The 20,776-nt window shown below is 41.3% G+C and overlaps 1 protein-coding gene across 7 annotated transcripts in view; it reads left to right on the forward strand.

Annotated features, from left to right (window-relative positions):
* Positions 1-20,776, forward strand: part of pds5b (PDS5 cohesin associated factor B) — a 270,645-nt gene that overhangs the window by 67,124 nt on the left and 182,745 nt on the right. For all 7 annotated transcript variants that reach the window (XM_063054295.1, XM_063054288.1, XM_063054290.1 and 4 more), the window contains 3 exons: positions 700-903; positions 1,072-1,158; positions 8,642-8,739. In XM_063054295.1, the coding sequence (XP_062910365.1) occupies positions 700-903; positions 1,072-1,158; positions 8,642-8,739 (389 nt within the window). The remainder of the gene's footprint in view (positions 1-699; positions 904-1,071; positions 1,159-8,641; positions 8,740-20,776) is intronic.

A 20,776-nucleotide genomic window follows, 5' to 3' on the forward strand; every position in this document is an offset into this window, starting at 1 on the left:
AAGCTTTGAAATTTGCATCGCCTGGCCTTTCCTAACAATGATTGTGAACAAGCCATAGCTCTAACAAGCTAGTTAAGGTCTGAGACCTTGGTGAAAGTTATCTGAGAGCTCAAATCTCTTGGGGTGCCCAAACTTTTGCATGCTGCTCCTTTTATTTTTTTCAGTCTAAAATTGTACGAAACAAAAAATAATACACTAATCCTGCTTAAAATGTTGAAGCGAATGTTTCATCTTTAACTTTATGACTTTTGGAGATCAGTTTATCTTCTACTCAACTTAACTATTCACAGCAACAGAAACTTTGACCAGGGTGCCCAAACTTTTGCATGACACTGTATGTATGCGAAAGAATCTTTCACTATATTCACTCCAGTGTTGCTGATATTAAACTGGATATTGTAATTCTGATTAATGTTGGGTATAAGTGATTCTGAAAGGATCATATTTCAATCTCTACCTCCTCCCTCTTATTGTGTTCCAAGTTTTGACTGTACCTGGTGGAGTAAGTGACTAATAGTGGGACTTGATGCTGACCTGAGCTACAGTTCCCAGTACCTTGCAGACACGTTGAATACTGTGGATATGACTAACTTGAAAAGGAATTTCTTCTTCTTTGCAGACATTCGGTTTAAATATATATAATCTGAGTTAACTAAATGTTGAAGTTGTAATATAAGTATGTTTAACTTTGTCTCTTAGATGGTTGTAAAAACCTTCATGGACATGGACCAAGATTCAGAGGATGAAAAGGAGTTGTACCTCAATCTGGCACTACATCTTGCTTCTGATTTTTTCCTTAAGCATCCTGATAAGGATGTGCGACTGTTGGTTGCCTGCTGCTTGGCTGATATCTTTAGAATCTATGCCCCAGAGGCACCCTATACATCACCAGATAAACTTAAGGTAAGGTTGTAACTGATTCAGAAATTTCTATTTGCTCTTTCTCTTAAATAAATGCAAATCTGACTAATATTAGTTTCATTCTTAAGTTATTGGAATACTGTTATATATTGCTCAATCAAGTCTTGTTTTCAAAGTTGTTCAAGTGTTTTAAAATTTTGTTCTGTTTAGGATATTTTTATGTTCATAACTAGACAACTAAAGGGACTGGAAGATACAAAAAGCGCACAGTTTAACAGATACTTCTATTTACTTGAGGTGAGTGGTATAATGCATCTTTTTTTGAATGCCACAGTTAATAGGAAATTGCTGCTTGAATTTCTTATTGGTCCATATGGTTGAGTTCTCAGTTGCTTTGAGAAGCAAAGGTGTGCAGATCTTTGAGTCAAGTGGAATTTGTTGTCATTTGCACAAGTACCGTGAGGTACAGCTACATTGCAGACCTTGCTTGCAGCTGCATCACAGGCACATAGGCTCAGAATGCACTAAACTGTTTGACAGCACAAATCTGTTTTAATGTAGCGGTCTATCTTTTAGTCCTGTCTATAGTTGCGTACCTGTAGCTATTAGGCATCAACTTCCAATTGTGGTCTAATAACCCTTTGCACAGTTTTTCCCTTATTTTCCACAAAGTATTTAGAGTTTACTTCAGCTGGTCACACTGTGATTTGTATATCAATGATTGCATTTCCTTGTTCTTTTTTCATATTGAATAATTCTGTAGAATTTTATTCTCTATGATTCCTGATCCTTGACCCTGGTTGTCTTATTTGAGATGATGCTGTTGCTGTAGGCCTTTCTCTCAGTTCAGATGTGTGGTGTCAGCTAGTAATCTGCAGCATTACTTTAACAAGTGTATTGCATTTCATATTCGCAGAGTGGAGGGCAACTAGGCACTGACCACAAGTGTCCCCAGCATTGCCTTGTACAGAGTAACCAAAACATAGAGCTTTCACATTTATTTCTTTATGATCTAATGTGTGACAGATGGATACCTTAATCGCTCTTGTTTTCCCCCTCTATTTTTCAGTGGGCTTCCTCTACTTCATCAAATGTGCTAATATGTTATTGTTGCATTAATTCTAAAGCTTAGTCCAAGGTGACCGTCTTCACAATTTACCTTAATATGAATGTTAGTAAGGAATAAAAGTCCAAAGTTTTTAATGGTTTTTATTTTTTGACGAGATATAACCTTCTGAACATATACATTTTCTCTTGTAGTTCAGCTTTCTCTTCCTTTGTCTTTGAAGACTTCGTTGCCTCTCTGTAAATATTTAAACAAATCGCAGCTTGTTTGTTTGCTTGCTAGCAATGGTAATCTTGGTGTAGCCATTCCGAAGTTCTCCGACATGCCCGGTCATTTTGTTTCTGTTTGGAAACTTTGACATCTTGCAGTACTGCTTGTTGTATTTGTCTTGAGTATGTCATTTCATCCACTGAGCCTCAAGAAGGTAACATCTAACTTTAAAGACCCTCACCATGAGCCATGCCCTCTTCTGATTACAATATCAGAGGAGATACAGGAGCCTAAGATCCACTCTCAACATTTTTACTCATTTGATTTCTGAACGCATGAACCTTGCTATTCCTCTTCTGTACTTGGTATTTTATGCAACTTGTAGCATTATGTCTTGCCCTGTACTGCTGTCGCAAAAAAATCAAATTTCACAACATATGTCAGTGATAATAAGTCTTGATTCTGATTGTAATCTGGATCGCATCTCATTCTTCAGGAAGATCCACCAACTTATGAGCCTCTACAAGCCTTTTTCAATTTCTCTAGAATATTAACTTTTTTTGTTTCTGATTTATGTACAGTACTGTGCAAAAGATGTAGGCACATGTATATAACTAAGGTTACTATGACTTTTGCACAGTACTGTATTTGACAATGTAGAGCGGAGAGCAAGTTGCAGAGCAGGAGCCAAGGATGTTGGAAATGCTTAGTGAGGAGTGTCGTGTGAGGGATATGGGATAGGTGGCAGTGAAGGAGTGTCAAGGGAGAGGGTGGCGATTTGCAGATACACACAGCTTTGAGACACCAAGCAAGGTCATTTGATTCCAAACAACTAGTTTATTAATCATTATAGCATGTCTCTCTTGTGCTTCCTACTCCCTCCCATCTCCTTTCCCAACCAGGATTACCCCTCTCCCAGCCCCCTTCCCACTCTCAGAACATAATAAACACTCATATCAGAATCTGGTCTGTCATCACTCACATATGTGATGAATTTGTTTTTTACAGCAGAAGTACTATGCAATGTATAAAATTATGACAGTACTGTGCAAAGGTTTTAGCACCTTGGCTATATATACAGTGCCAATAAAAAGTATTCACATCCCCCTACCCCCAGAAGTTTTCATGTTTTATTGTTTTACAACATTGAATCGCAGTACACGCTGACGATCAACACTGGTGCACCTCAGGAGTGTGTACTTAGCCCACTGTTCTACTCTCTGTATATGCATGACTGTGTGGCTAGGCATAGCTCAAATGCCATCTATAAATTTACTGATGATACAACCATTGTTGGTAGAATCTCAGGTGGTGACGAGAGGGCGTACAGGAGTGAGATATGCCAACTAGTGGAATGGTGCCGCAGCAACAACCTGGCACTCAATGTCAGTAAGACAAAAGAGCTGATTGTGGACTTCAGGAAGGTTAAGACGAAGGAACACATACCAATCCTCATAGAGGGATCAGAAGTGGAGAGAATGAGCAGCTTCAAGTTCCTGGGTGTCAAGATCTCTGAAGGTCTAACCTGGTCCCAACATATGGATGTAATTATAAAGAAGGCAAGACAGCGGCTATACTTTATTAGGAGTTTGAAGAGATTGGCTTTCAACAAATACACAAAAACTTCTATAGTTGTACCATGGAGAGCATTCTGAAGGCTGCATCACTGTCTGGTATGGAGGGGCTACTGCACAGGACCAAAAGAAGCTGCAGAAGGTTATAAATCTAGTCAACTCCATCTTGGGCACTAGCCTACAAAGTACCCAGGACATCTTCAGGGAGCGGTGTCTCAGAAAGGCAGCATCCATTATTAAGGAGCTCCAGCACCCAGGGCATGCCTTTTTCTCACTGTTACCATTAGGTAGGAGATACAGAAGCCTGAAGGCACACACTCAGCGATTCAGGAATAGCTTCTTCCCCTCTGCTGTCGGATTCCTAAGTGGACATTGAAGCTTTGGACACTACCTCACTTTTTTATATACAGTATTTCTGTTTTTGCACATTTTAAAAAATCTATTCAATATATGTAATTGATTTACTTGTTTGTTTGTTATTATTTTGCTCTGCTAGTTTATGATTGCATTGATCTGCTGCTGTTAATTTAACAAATTTCACGTCACATGTCGGTGATAATAAACCTGATTCTGATTTAATTTGGCTTTTTGTTTTACACTGATCAACAGAAAAAGTCTATTTTGTGTCAAAGTGAAAACAGACCTATACAAAGTGATTTTAAATTTAATTTCAAATATAAAACACAAAATAATTGAATGCATAAGTATTCACCCCTTTTAATATGACACACCAAATCATCACTGGTGCAGCTAATTGGTTTTAGAAGTCATATAATTAGTTAAATGGAGATCTGTTTTTGAAGACCTGTGGGTAGTCAAGGTGTTTCAATTGATTGTAGTAAAAATACACCTGTGTCTGGAAGGTCCAACCGCTGATGAATCAGTATCTTGGTAAAAGCTACATCATGAAGACAAAACACTCCAAACAACTCTGCAAAAAAGTTATTGAAAAGCACTAGTCAGAAGATGGATGCAAGAAATTTACAAGTCAATTGGATATTCAGTAATCAAGAAATGGAAAGAATATAGCACAGCTTCCTGGAGCAGGCCGTCCTTAAAAACTGAGTGACTGTGCAAGAAGGGGACTAGTGAGGGAGGCCACCAAGAGACCTATGACAACTCTGGAGGAGTTACAAGCTTCAGTGGCTGAGACGGGAGAGACTGTGCATACAACAACTGTTGTCTGGGTGCTTCACTAGTTGCAGCTCTATGGCAGAGTGGCAAAGAGAAAAAAGGCACTTTAAAAAAAAACTCACAAGATCTCAGCTAGAGTTTGCTGGAAGGCATGTGGGAGACTCTAAACTGGAAGAACGTTCTATGGTCTGATGAAACCAAAACTGAGCTTTTTGGCCATCAGACTTATGTTTGGCGTAAGCCAGACACCGCACATCATCAAAAAGGCATCATCCCTACCATGAAGCATGGTGCTGGTGGCTGCAACATGCTGTGGAGATGCTTCATTGCAGCAGGCCCTGGAAGGCTTGTGAAGGTGGAGGGTAAAAATGAATGCAGCAAAATACAGAGAAATCCTGGAGGAAAACCTGTTGCAGACTGCAAGAGAACTGCAATTTGGGAGAAGATTTGTTTTCCAGCAAGACAATGATCCCAAGCATAAAGCCAAAGCTACACAGGATTAGCTTAAAAATTAAAAAAAAAGTTAATGCCCTGGAGTGGCTAAGAGTGTCCAGACCTCAATCCAATTGAGTATTTTTGGCTGGACTTGGAAAAAGGCTGTTCCCTCACAAACCCCATGCAATCTGACAGAGCTTGAGCAGTTTTGTAAAGAAGAATGGGGAAAATTTGCAGTGTCCAGATTTGCAAAGCTGATAGAGACCTATCCACACAGACTGAAAGCTGTAATTTCTGTCAAAGGTACTTTTTTTCCATAGATGCTGCCTGGCCTGCTGAGTTCCTACAGCATTTCGTGTTTGTGGCTCAGATTTCCAGCATCTGCAGATTTCCTCTTGTTTGAAATATAAGGTTTTGTTCCTCCAGCCTGAGTGTGGTCTTATTGTGACAGTAGAGGAGGCCATGGATTGACGTATCAGAATGGGAATGGGAAGTGGAATTAAAATGGGTGGCAGCTGGAAAATCCCACTTTTTCTGGCAGACGAAGCGTAGGTGCTTGGTGAAGCCGTCTCCCAATCTACGTCGGGTCTCACTGATATAGAGGAGGTCACACCAGGAGCACTGGACACAGTATATAACCTCAACAGACTCACAGGTGAAGTGTCGCCTCACCTGGAAGGACTGCTTGGGCCCCTGAATGGTAGTGGAGGAGGAGGTGTAGGGGCGGGCATAGCATTTGTTCCATTTGCAAGGATGTGCCAGGAGGGAAATCAGTGGGGAGGAACAAATGGACAAGGCAGTTGCATAAGGAATGATTCCTGTAGAAAACAAAGCTGTGGGGGGGGGGCGGGGGAGGTGGTGGGAGGAGAAGAAAAGATGTGCTTGGGGGTTGCGACCCTGTTGGAGAAGGCGGAAGTTACAGAGAATTATGTGCTGGATACAGAAATTGTTGGGGTGGTAGGTGAAGGCAAGAGGAACCCTATCCCTGGTGGGGTGGCAGGAGGATGGGGAAAGGCAGACGTGCATGAAGTGGAAGAAATGTGGTTGAGGACAGTGTTGATGGTGGAGGAAGGGAAGATCTCTTCAACAGACATCAGTAGATAAGCTGTCTCCAGAGATACAGGCAGTGAGATCGAGAAAAGGAAGAGAGGTGTCAGAAATGGACCAGGTAAATTTGAGGGCAGGGTGGAAGTTGGAGGCAGATTTGATGAAGTCAACAAACCCAGTATGGGTGCAGGAAGCAGCACTGATGCAGTCGTCGATGTAGCTTAGGTGGGGGACGGATGCCAGTGTAGGTTTGGAACATGGACTGTTCCACATAGCTGACAAAAAGGCAGGCATAGCTGGGACCCATGCAAGTGCCTATGGCTACACCTTTTGCTTGAAGGAAGTGGGAGGAGCCAAAGGAGAAATTGTTAGGAGTGAGGACAAGCTCTGCTAGACAGAGAGTAGTGGTGGAAGGGAACTGGTTGGGTCTTGTGAATGGAAAGAAACAGAGCTTTGAGGCCTTCCTGGTGCAGGATGGAGGTGTATAGGGTCAAGACATCCATAGTGAAAATAAGATGATGGGGGCCAGGGAACCTGAAAGTATTGAAAAGATCAGAGCGTGTGAAGTTTCATGGATGTAGGTAGGAAGGGACTGAACTAGGGAGGGGATAAGACAGAGTCGATATATGCAGATATGAGTTCAGTGGGGCAGGAACAAACTGAAACAATGGATCAACCTGGACAAGTGGGTTTGTGGATCTTGGGTAGGAGGTAGAAACAGGAGATGCGGGGTGTGGGAACTATGAGGTTGGTGGCAGTGGATGGGAGATCCCCAGAGTTCATGAGGTCAGTGTTGGTGTGGGAGACAATGGCCTGGTGCTCCTTAGTGGGCACTGGGCTTCAGCAAGGTAGAGGTCAGAAGGCCAGACTACTACAGCACCCCCTTTATCTGTGGGTTTGATGGTGAGGTTAGGATTAGATTGGAGGGAATGAAGAGCAGAGCGTTCGGAAGGGGTGAGTTTGTAAAAAGAGAGAGGAGTGTTGAAGTTGAGACAGTTGATGTCCCGTCAGCAGTTGGAAATGAAAAGGTGCAGAGCAGGCAGAAGACCAGAGTAGGGTATCCAGGAAGAGGAGGCAGGCTTAAGTCGGGAGAAAGGGTCATTGGTGCGGGGTGGAGAGTCCTTGCCAAAGAAGTAGGCTCTGAGATGGAGGGGGCGGAAGAAAAGCTCAGCATCATTGAGGTGTGGGTGCAAGGGGACAGAAGTGAGGCTCTTACTGTGCACAGAATGTTCTGCCTCATAGAGGGGAAGGTCGGAAGGGATGGTGAAGACCTGGCATGGATGAGCCCTGGGATCGGAGCAGGGAAGGGGGTTGGTAGTGTCTGAGAGGAAGGGAAATTTGGTGTAAGAGGAAGATGGAGTTTCTGAGGGCCTAAGAGCTGGTGGTGAGTGAGACAGGATTGCGGTGTGGTGGTGGGGGAAGGCGAGATGGGGGTTCCAGCAGCCGTGCGTGAAGAACTGGCCTGATAGTCAAGGCTGGAGTCTGAGTAGGGGGTTGTGCAAGTGGCACTTTGGAGACGTTTGAAGACGTTGGAACCTGCATTGATGGCGGTAGAGTCCGGGTTTTGAATCTGTTCTGGATCATTAGAGCCATTGAAGTCGGTTGCCGAGGTCCAGAATAACAGAACGAGTACTGATATACTTATTCTGTTGTATTTCAGACAAAATCAGAAATGGATGAGAGGTGATTTTTGTGGTTTTCGTTTTGGGTATTTTGAGATTGATAATGTGATGTCTGTGACCCTGGAGCACCCTAATAGGGGCATTGTTAGCAAAAAAGCTCATTGTTAATTGTCTTTTTTTTTGCAGTAGAATTTTGCTTTATTTAATCAAGAGGGACTATTGCTTTATATCTCCATTCCTCAAAAAAATGTTGTGTTTTATATATAAAACATGGAACTAATGCTAGAATATGTGGAACATTGCAAATCAATTGACATCTGAAAGGCTGAAAGCTTCAATTTCTGAGACCTCAGTTTCATTCCTAAGAAATGCTTTCTTTTGTTTTATTAATTTTTCAAGTGTTAGATAACACAGGAATACAGTCAAGCCATTTGAAAAATTATCTGTTGAGCTGCAATGATCATTGTAATGATGCTGATTTGCATTCTGGTGTCAAAGTACATTTGACTGGCCTGCCACTGTTTATTACCGAAGCAGAGTATTCAGTTACCTTTTGATACTATTGGCATGGTCATATTAATAACATACCATTAGTTTTATTGAATTTAATAACATAATTTTTCTCCTGCAGTCATCTTTAGTTCATCTGTTTAATCCTGCTGGGCACTAATTGTATTTCTTTTTCTTTATAGAACATTGCCTGGGTAAAGTCATATAACATCTGCTTTGAACTAGAAGATAGCAATGATATCTTCACTCAGTTGTACAGAACACTTTTTCAAGTAATAAAGTAAGTTTTGCTTGGAACTAAAATAAATGTGAAATGGAGTTTAGATTACCAAGCCGGGTCTACTTACTGCCTTGCATTCAGGCCATGGGACAGAGGAGCAGACTTAGGCCACTCAGCTCATCAAGTCTGTTCCGCTATGCCATGATGGTTGATTTATTATGCCTATCAATCCCATTCTCCTACTTTCTTCCTGCAACCTTGATGCCCTTACTAACAAAGAACCTATCAACCTCCACTTTAAATATATTCAAAGAGTTGGCATCCAAAGCCACCCATGGCAAAGAATTCCACAGATTCACCACCTTCTGGCTACAGAAATATCTCCTCATCTCTGTGCTGAATGAATGTCCCTCTGTTCGGAGGCTTGCCCTTGGGTCCTAGACTCATTTGCTACAGGAAACGTCAGCACCACATCCATTCTGTCTAGACCTTTCAGTATTCGATACGTTTCAATGAGATATCCATTCTTCTATACATCGACCATTTCATTCCCAGAATCTCCTCTGAACCCTCTCCAGCATCTTTTTCCAGCTGTCCCAATATCCACTCTCACCTCCCTTTTACTCCTTATATATCTGAAAAGAAACTTCTGATATCCTCGGTTTATATTATTGACTAGCTTACCTTCATATTTCCTCTTTCTCATTTTTTTTTTTTTAGTTGCCTTCTGTTGATTTTTAAAAGCTTCACAACCCTCTAGCTTCTCACTAATCTTTAGTAGACTATATGCCCTCTATTTTGCTTTGTTGCTATCTTTGACTTCCCTTGCCAGCCATGGTTGTTTCATCCTCCCTTTAGAATACTATTACTTTGGAATATATCTATGCTCTGCTTTCCAAATTTCCCCCAGTAACTCCAGCCATTGCTGTTCTATCATCCCTGCCAGTGTTCCTTCCAATCAACTTTGGCCAGCTCCTCTCTTGTGCCTCTGTAATTCCCTTTGCTCTGCTGTAACACTGATACATCTGACTTTATCTTCTCCCTCACAAAGTGCATGGTGAATTCTATCATATTATGATCACTGCCTCCTAAGGATTCCTTTTACCTTAAGCTCTCTAATTAATTCCAGTTCATGGCACAACACCTAATCCAGAATAGCTGATCTCTGAGCAGACTTGACCATGAGCTGTTCTAAAAAGCCATCTTGTAGGCATTCTAGAAATTCCCTTCTTGGGATCCAGCACCAACCTGATTTTCTAAAAGCCTGCATATTGAAATCCCCTATGACAATTGTAGCATTGCCCTAATACACACCTTTTCTATTTCCTGTTGAAATTTATATTCTACATCTTGGCCACTGTTTGGGGGCCCATATAAAACTACCATGAGAGTCTTTATACCCTTCAGTTTCTTAACTCTACCCAGAAAGATTCTACACCTTTGATTTGATTTTTTTTTTTACCAACACAGCCACCCTCTGCCTACCTGCCTGCTCTTTCAAAACAAGGTATCCTTGGATGTTAAGTTCCCAAAAGTGATCTTTCATGCATGTCTCAGTGATGCCAATCTCGAACTGCACTACAATCATCTGTATACTGTTGCATTCAAATGTAACAGTCCTGTTTTCATCACTTTTTTTGATTTCTGTCCCATGTTGCACTTCACCTCATTCCACTGACTGCAATTTTACCCTTATCATCTCTCTGTCCTTTCTCACAGTCTCATTACACACTGTATTGACTTAATAACCAACTGCCCCATCCTTAGTCCTATCACTCTGGTTCCCATCACATTACCAGCACACTTTTAAATCCTCCACAATAACTCTAGCAAACCTGCCCACCAGGATATTAATCCTCTGGGTTCAGGTGTAACCCATCCTATTTGCGCAGGTCATACCTTCCACAGAGGAGATTCCAATTATCTAGAAATCTGAAACCTTGTCCCCTACACCACTTCCTCAGCCATTCATTCATTTGTACTATCATCCTATTCCTACCCTGACTAGCACATGGTACTGGGGTGTAACCCGGAGATGACTACGTTGGAGGTTCTGCCCTTCAGCCTCTGTCCTAATTTTCTACACTCACTGTGTAAGACTTTGAAATCATTGTCCTGCTGGCTTTTTACCCCTCTCCAGTCACTTTTTCTACCATGACTTTTCTTCAGATAGTATTTCAAAAGACAGTTTAAAATTAATTCATCTTCCAGCTTAATCACCACTGTTCCCTTCTTTAAACAGCTTAAAGCTTATTAAGGATTTTAATTTCTTTATTTGGCTGTGTGAAAATTTTCTGATGTGTTTGGCTGCTCATCTTACTTGATGACCTCATTGATTCTCTATATCTGACAGCAGCTAATATTGGCAAAAGTGAATCTATGGTGTTAAAACGTAGTTCACTGTCAATGTTGAGTACCATTACTTTGCTGCCAAAAAATTTGGGCCTTTTTTTAAAAACTCTTTGCCATTATGTCAATATTTGAATATTATACGGGCTGTCTTGGGCTATGAACACCCTACTTCTGGGCATCTTGCAGACGAATGAGCTTCCATAGCATAAAGTGTAATAGTCAAAAATCTATATGTAGAGATGTTCATTCCCATGAACTGCAGAACTGGTTTCTTCTGACTTGGTCTCATGCTCTTCACTTATTGTACTTAGTCTTGTATGTGCTTTTGACGCTGCTCATTATACAGCAGTGCTAGAAAGTTTGTGAACTCAGTAGAATTTTCTCTGTTTCTGCATAAATATGACCTAAAATTTGAGCAGATCTTGATGCAAGTCCTAAAACCCAATTAAATAAATAAGACTGAAAAACATCATACTTGTTCATTTATTTATTGGGGAAAATGATGCAATGTTACATGTATTTGTTGGAAAAAGTATGTGAACCTTTGGGGTAACGCCTTCTACACAAGCTATTTGGAGACAGGTGTTCCAGTCAATAAGATGAAGTTGGAGGTGTAGATTGTAGAGGTGTCCAGCACTATATATTTTAAAAAAAAGACACACAAATATGGGTTACTGACAGACCCTGCTCTTCTCAAGAAAGATCTGTTTATGTGCATCATGCGTCGATCAAAACTACTTTCAGAAGGCCTTAGTAGAAGAAGAATTGTAGAGCTGCATGAAATTGGAAAAGGCTACAAAAACATTTCATCAGTCCACAGTAAGAGAAATGAAGGAAAGTCAATACTGTTGCAATTCTCCTTTGGAGTGGGCATCCTGCAAAGATCACACCAAGAGGATAACGTGCAATGCTGAAATAGGTAAAGAAGAACCCAAGAGTAACAGCAAAAGACCTGCAGAAATCTCTAGAACTTGCAGAAATCTCTAGAACTTGCTAAAGTCTTTTCACGTGTTCACTATAAGGAAAAATGCTGAACAAGAATAGTGTTCATGGAAGGACACCATGGAAGAAGCCACTCTTCGCCAAAAAAAAATTGCTGCACATCTCAAGTTTGCAAAGAACCACCTCGATGTTCTACAACACTTCTGGAACAATGTTCTGTGGACAGATGAGACAAAAGTTGAACTTTTTGGCAGAAATGTATATTGTTTTGTGTGGAGGAAAAACGACACCATACACCAACGCCAAAACCTCAGCCCAGCTGTGAAGCATGGTGAAAGGAGCATCATGGTTTGGGGCTGCTTTGTGCCTCAGGGCCTCACCTGAGGTTTAATAGAAATTGGATAATGCAACAGGAAAATGATCCGAAAAACAAGAGTAAATCAGTAATAGCGTGGTTTAAAAAGAAGAAAATTTGTGTTTTGGAATGGCTGAGTTTAAGTCCTGTTCTTAATCCTATAGAATTTTTGAGGAGGGATCTGAAGCAAATGTTCATGCAAGGAAACCCACCAACATCTCAGAGTTGAAGCAGTTTTGTAAGAAGGAATGGCCTAAAATACCATCAAGGTGATGTGCAGTACTGATCAACAGTTACTGGAAATGTTTGGTTGAAGTTATTGCTGTATAAGGAGGTCACGCCAGTTACTGAAAACAACGGTTTGCACACTTTAAATAAATACATGTAATATTGGATCATTTTTCTCAATAAATAAGTGAACAGGTATAATACTTTTTGTATTATTTAATTGGGTTCTCTTTATCTAGTTTTAGGACTCAGCATGAAGTTCTGATCACATTTTATGCAGAAAGGGAAAGTGGAGTATTGTGAAGGTATAGTTATGATATCAAGTAATATTTGAGGGTTTTCTGAATTATGGACAAATCGACCTGCAAAAATGAAACTCTCGTTTGCTGGAGATTACCTGTAGTTTAACTAATGACCAAAACATGCATACTGTCTACAAAGATTTTGCAAGCATATGATTGGTCCTTTTGATGATTAGAGAAAAAGTTCTTTCTCTTTAACAAAGAAATATGGTTATCCTGGCACCAGAGCTGGGAAAAGCAGGAACTGCATTGTTGGGATTGTCTGTATCTAAATTAAGATAAAATTGATTAGATTACCTTTGTTTGCCACATTTACATTGAAGGATATAGTGAAATGCATCATTTGCATCAGTGACCCACAGTCTGAATATGTGCTGGGGGAAGCTCACGTGTCACCATGCTTCCAGTACCGGCATAGCACACCCACAACTTATTAACCTTTAGTAATCCATGTATCTTCTTAGAATGTGGGGAAAAGGAGGAGAACCCAGAGCAAATCCATGTGGTCACGGAGGAAAACACATAATCTTCTCTGGGGAATTAAATCCTGATCGCTTGTTCTAACCACTATCCTACCATAATGCCTTTGGTAGTTAATTATGTTAGTGCTTTGCATAACCAGAATACTTGAGAATTGTAAAGTAAATGGCAGAGAAGGCAGAGGCTAAAGGTTCATATTTGGAAAGATGTAAATCGAATTATACAAACAAGGTTGGAGGGAAAAATAATTGAATGTGGGAAGTGACAAACTAACTGGCCTCAGAAGTAATGGAGAGTTCAATCTAAAATGTGATTGGCCAAAAGGAGTGCATCACCTCATTGCTGTTAGGGCAATTAAAATTCAGCAACATATTTCCAAATGGTTTATTGGTGATGTAATTTTAGCTCAAGTACAAATATCACCGAGCAGGTCTTAAGCCACATCACCTTTCTGTTCAGTGTGAATCAGAAAAATGGGCAACAAGTTATGCAGTAGTTAGTGCTACTACCCAACAGTTTCAGGGACCTGTGTTTGATCCTGTCTTTGGATACTGGTCAAGTTTTCATGTTCTCCCTGTGGTGCTCTGGTTTCATCCTACATGCAAAAAACATGCTAGTCAGCAGGTTACCTGGTCTGCTTTAAATTGACCTTGCTACAAGTTTGACAGGAGAGTTCAAGGGTAGGAGGAGAAATTGATGGGATGCAAGAGAGAGGAAAATGGGATTGGCATAGATGGGGCTTCATCAGTATAAACCCAGTTTGTTGATGAGCTTGTTTCAGTGCTGTGAGACTCCGGTGCAATTTGCCATCCAATGGAGATTTGTAAAAGAAGGTTGCAGCATTACTTAGTCTTAAATTACCAAGATCACATCACTGGATGTGTTGTTGCAAAAATATCTTAAAATATGACCAATAATTTGAAAGCAGATTAATGCAATAACTTAAATATTAAAAAGGATTAAGCTAACCACAAATATAAATGCATGAATTTAACAAGCTAGTCATCCATAAAAGGAAAATTTTTAAGACTTCTTTAAGCAGGTAAGTATTGAGTGATATTTACTGTGCTGACCGTTCAGAGAATTTTGACAAATCTTGATGATGCAAGAGCTTTCACCAAGACCACAGTTTCACAAAACTAGGTGAAGGGGCAGTTTGTTGAAGAGTTGGTTGTACATATGGTTGAACAATCAAATGCATCACTGCATGTAATTACAAACAAGAGAGAATCTGCAGATGCTGGAAATCCAAGCAAAAAAAAAAGACACACACACACACACACACACACACACACACACACACACACACACACACACACACACACACACACACACCCCTGGAGGAATTCAGCAGGCCAGGCATCTACGGAAAAGAGTATAGTCAGCGTTTCAGGCTGAGACCCTTTATCAGGGCTTGAAGAAAAAAAGATGAGGAGTCAGAGTTAGAAGGTGTGGGTAGGGGAGGATGAAACACAAGGTGATAGGTGAAACTGGGGGTTGGGTGTGGGTGGAGGGGTGAGGTAAAGAGCTGGGAAGTTGATAGGTGAAATAAATACAGGGCTGGAGAAAGGGGAATCTGATAGGAGAGGACAGAAGGCCATGGAAGAAAGAAAAGGGGGAGGAGCGCCAGAGGGAGATGATGGGCAGGTAAGGAGATGAGGTGAGAGAGGGAAAAGGGATTTGGGGAATGGCGAAGGGAGAGGGAGTCCATTACTGTAAGTTTGAGAAATCACTGTTCATGCCATCAGGTTGGAGGCTACCCAGATGGAATATAAGGTGTTGCTCCTCCAACCTGAGTGTGGCCTCGTTGCAACAGTAGAGGAGGCTGTGGATGGTTATGTCGAAATAGGAAATGGGAAGTGGAATTAAAATGGGGATCCCATCACCAAACACATCTTTCCCTCCACTCACCACTTTCTGCTTTTCGCAGGGATCGTTCCCAATGTGACTCAATTGTCTATTAGTCCCTCCCCACTGATCTTACTCCTGGCATTTATCATTACAAGCGGAACAAGTGCCATACCTGCCCCTACACCTCCTCCCTCACTAACATTCAGGGCCCCAAACAGTCCTTCCAGGTGAGGTAACACCTCACCTATGAGTTGGGGACATCTACTGTATCCGGTGCTCCCGTTGTGGCCTCCTGTATATCGGTGAGATCCAACGGAGATTGAGAGACTACTTCACTGAGCACCTATTTCCATCCACCAGGAAAAAGCAGGATCTCTCAGTGGCCACCCATTTTAATTCCACTTCCCATTCTCATTCCGACATGTCAGTCTATGGCTTTCTCTACCGTCGCGATGAGGCCCCATTTGGGTTGGAGGAGCAACGCCTTGTATTTTGTCTGGGTAGCCTCCAACCTGATGGCATGAACGGTGATTTCTCAAACTTCTGGTAACAACCCCCGCCCTCACCATTCCCCATTTCCTTTTCCCTCTTTCGCCTGATCTCCTTACTTGGCAATCGTCTCCATCTGTGCTGCTCCCCCTTTTCTTTCTTCCATGACCTTCTGTCCTCTCCTACCAGACTCCCCTCTTCTTCAGCCCTGTATCTCTTTCACCAATTAACTTCCCAGCTCGTTACTTCACCCTTCCCCCAATGCAGCTTTCACCTATCACCTTGTGTTTCTTCCTCCCCTTCCACCCTCCCCCCAACCCAAAACTTCTAAATCTGACTTCTCATCTGTTTTTTCCTCAGTGCTGATGAAGGGTCTCGGCCCGAAACATTGACTGTATTCTTCCATAGAGTACTCTTGCCTGGCCTGCTGAGTTCCTTAAACCAGCGGTCCCCAACCACCGGGCCACGAGGAAACGATATGAGTCAGTTGCACCTTTTCCACATTCCCTGTCATGCACCGTTGAACTTGAACATAGGGTTGCCAACTGTCCCATATTTGCCAGGGCATCCCGTATATTGGGCTGAATTGGTTTGTCCCATACGGGACCGCCCTTGTCCCATATTTTCCCCGCTGAGGTAGAGCGTTCCTATGAAACCTTTCGTGCCAAAATGGCGTAAAGCGAAGAAGCAATTACCATTAATTTATATGGGAAAAATTTTTGAGTGTTACCAGACCCAAAAAAATAACCTACTAAATAACACACAAAACCTAAAATAACACTAACATATAGTAAAAGCAGGAATGATATGATAAATACACTGCCTATATAAAGTAGAAATAATGTATGTACAGTGTAGTTGGGAAGATTAAGCCAAAACCGGATTGTGGGAAAAAAAATTGGCACGTACACACATGCGCATGTCACATATGCGCACATAGGTGCCCGCGCAAGGCTTCATGGTCATGGTAGTCTTTCTCGGGGACAAGCGTCCCGTATTTGATGGCTACTTTTGTCTCTTATTTGGGAGTGAGAAAGTTGGGAACCCTAACTGTAAAAGACTTGTTGAGGTGAGTTTAACCCTACTTGAACATTCCGCCCCCCACCCCCCCCTCGGGTCAGCCGGTCCGCAAGAATATTGTCAATATTAAACCGGTCCACGGTGTAAAAAAGGTTGGGGACCCCTGCCTTAAACATTTTGTGTGTTCTGATGTTCTGCATGTAATTATGCCAGTATAAGATCATGGAGGAAAGTCATGAACATTTTTACCCATTTGCAGTAAATGGGGATGAGTGATCTATGAAGTAAATGTTCAGGCTAGTTCTTCAAAATTAAGTGTTGGCAGTAAGTTGCACAGTTGTGGAGTTGCAAGCTTGACAAGCAATCAACCTGGAAGAACCTTAAAATACTCAAAGCCGTCAGCAGCTCTCTGCAATATAGATGAGTAAGGCTTTTCTGGAAAATGATGCTATTGTTCACCTTTTCCTGAGAAGGAAAGCATGCAGCTGGATTCAAGGCAACTAAAGACCACCTGTTACTCTTGCTGTGGGGAATGCTTGAAGAGATGTGCTGAAATCTTGTTGATGGAGAAAATCTTAAAATTACAGAACTAAGAGCCTTTGCCTATAATCTGAAGGGTAAGTGAGGGCTTGATTAATGTTGCCATCTTCTAATAGTGGTTCAGGATTTTTACCTGAGTGTAACATTCCTTCAGTAAAAATAATCTTGAGTTTAAAGCTCTGTTGAAGCTTGACATTGCTCCTGGCCATCCCAGAACTTTGATACCCAGCGACTTTGCCTTTCTGAGGTGGTCTACTTTCAACTATACACACTAATTTTTATCCAGTGAATGAACTGGAATACCACATCCTTTTTCAAGGCTTGCTAGCTTTCTTTGAGGCACCGTTAAAGAGTTGTAATAAAAATTTAGTTATGATACACTGTCGAGAAGGAGGTTGTGTAATGTGGTGAAGGCCATTGATTATTTCATACATATTAAGTGGAAGTCATTAACATGTATACAAGCAGTGTTTGGCTGAAGTTGTGCTTCACTAATGTCCAAGACTGGATGATTTTGATGTACCACCTCCAGAGAAATGCTCCATGTAAAGAAAGTAATACCAGATCTCTTCTAAAAGAATAGGTTACACCCAGATCCCAATTCCCAGTAGTATGAGCTATAGCTTGACTTACACACTTAGCTGTAGCCTCTTTTACTTTCTCTCCTAATGTCTTTGTGTTTTAATTTTTGTCAGTTTCTAATGCGTTCTGCATGCTCACTGTTTAATAATTTACCTTTTGTTTATCCTCAATGAGGCCTTCGCTTATGCTCATAGACAGAAATATAATGTTTTTAGTAATTAATCTCCATTTATGCATAATGTTTTTGAGTTGATTCATTTCACACTTAGATACCCAGAGACACATCCTGACTGCTAAGTGAGGTATCATTGTACTATACTTTGGTTTCCAAAGGTACTTGATATTAAGGGAAATTAAAGGTCATGCTAGTCAAGGTAAATTGATGTGGAAAGAATGCAGAAAAAGACAGCAAACACCTTTTCTAATTGTGATGTAACAAGAAGTGTCACGGGGATCAGTACTAGGGCCTTAGCCTTTTACAATGTATATAAATAACTTGGAATAAAGACACAAGGGATAGAGTGGCTAAATCTGTGGTTGATACAAAAGTGGATAAGAAACCAAGTCATGAAGAGGATATAGGAAAGACTGAAAAGGGATATGGGTAGGTCATGAATGGGCAGAGATCTGGAAAATAAAGTAAGGGAAAGAGGAAATTAATTTTGGCAGGAAGAATATAATATCTAAAGTGCTGAGAAATTGCAGGATTCAGAGATGCAGAAGGATCTGGGGTTTCCAGCAAGTGATTTGCAAAAAGTTATTATGCAGGTATTATAAGTAATTGGGAGATCTGACAACGATGCTGTTTATTGGTGGGGGAATTTAGTATAAAAGTGGGGAGGTCACACTACTGTTGGTGATGGCTTCTTGGACCATCAGACTTGATTGGTCTTGATTGTGGATGCACTGGCTCTCTGACATGGAGACGTGTGTTGCTCAGGGAGGTGATGTCAACCAACCTACTATTTCATCAACCAGTATCATTCTGTCTTGGCATTGAGTCTTTGAGCTTTGAGATAGCTTTAATCTTGATGAACTGACTGGCACTACATTGATTACCCCCTCACCCCGCACCCCACCTTTTATCTCCACCACCTCTTGCTCCCAAGTCATCGTTGTTGATGCTTTTGTACTCCAGGATGCCCTTTAAGAGTATCTTTGTGTCCCAGCATTTGGCTAGCCTGTGAGCATAGGTCAATGCAGAGCATGGAGATGGGTTTGATACTGCTGGGCACATCTTCAGTTATGCTTACACTTGATTCCCAGGATATGTATGCTATCTGCAACTGTAATGGAGGTTGATGAGAATGCACCTGGATTAATGTATTCAGTATCAATTTCCTTATCTAAGCATGGATATTAATGTCAGATGCATTTTGGGGAATGTTCATTTGACAAATATCTTGAATGGGTGTTATGAAAAATAGTTGAATAGGCTAGGCTTGTATTTGCTGGAGTTGGGCATTGAATGAAGCATAGTGGGACTTGACAATGTGGATTTGGAGAGGATGTTTCTTGTGGGGGAAAATCTAAACAAAAGTCTGTTTTTTAAAAAAAATTAGTGATTGCTCATTTAAGAAAAGGAGAAGTTTTTTGCTTTTGGCAAATTGCTGGAATCCTTTTAGAACGGAGTGGTACAGCACAGGAAGAGTGTTGTGCCAAATCAGCTAAAAAGCAAATAAAAAACGCCTGAACCCTAATCCCTCCTACCGCCACCATGTCCATATCCCTCCATCTTCCTTTCATACACATGCCGATTCAAAAACCTCTTAAAAGCCTTTAATGTATTTGCCTCTACCACCATACTAGGCAGTGGATTGCAGACATCCATGACTCTCTGAGTGAAAAATACTTGCCCCTCACATCCCCTCCCCTTGAACCTATATCCTCTCACCTTCAAAGCATGCCCTTTGGTATTCGACATTTCAACCCTGGGGAAACAAATACTTTCTGTCCGCTCTATCTGCTTCCCGTAATCTTCTAAACCTCTATCAGATCTCCCCTCAGCCTCCAACATACCAGAGAAAAAAGATCAGGTTTATCTAGCCTCTTGTGATAGCACATGCCTTCAAAACCAGGCAGCATCCTGGTAAGCCTCTTCGGCACCCTTCTGTTGAGGAAGCCTCAACATCCTTCCTACAGTTGGGCAACCAGAATTGTACACAGCACTCCAGATGTAGCCTAACCAGAGTTTTATGAAGTTGCAACATAGCCTCTTGACTTTCGAACTCAGTACCTCGACTAATAAAAGCAAACATTCCATAAGCCTTCTTAACCACCATTTAACCTCTTTCAAGGAGCTATGAGCTTTGATCACAAAATCTCTCTGCTTAGCAACACTGTTAAGGGTCTTGCCCTTAATAGTGTATTATCTCCTGGCATTTGCCCTTCTGAGCTGCAAACCCTCATATTTATCTGGGTTAAACTCCATCAGCCATTTCTCAGTCCATATCTGCAACTGACCTATATCATGCTGTATTATTTGCCAGTCTCCTAAACTATCCACAACTCCCAATCTTAATATCATCTGCAAATTTACTAACCTGTCAAATGTCTTACTAAAATCCATGTAGACAACATTCGCTGCCCTACTCTCATCAGTCTCTTGTCAGCTTGCCAAAAAACTCAATGAAGTTGGTAAGGCACGACCTGCCAACCGCAAAGCCGTGCTGGCTCTCCCTAATTAGGCTATGATTTTTTAAAATCAATGTCAGCCAGATTGGTGTACTCCGTTCCTATTTCATATGTATGGTTGTATGTGTGACACATTCCTTGAAGCAAGATTCATAGTTGTCATTTCCTATTCTCCTTGCTTAACAGGAAGCTAACTTGCATCAAGAAGGCAGCCAGTTATTTGGTCCATTGGCTTACTTAATATGTTGTGAATTCTTCAGAAGTTAAGCTTTAATGCTATATTTCGTATCCACTAAGATCAGTCTTGACAATTCTTACATCT

The sequence above is a fragment of the Mobula hypostoma genome, chromosome 7 (assembly GCF_963921235.1).
Source record: "Mobula hypostoma chromosome 7, sMobHyp1.1, whole genome shotgun sequence".
Classification (NCBI taxonomy): Eukaryota; Metazoa; Chordata; class Chondrichthyes; order Myliobatiformes; family Myliobatidae; genus Mobula; species Mobula hypostoma.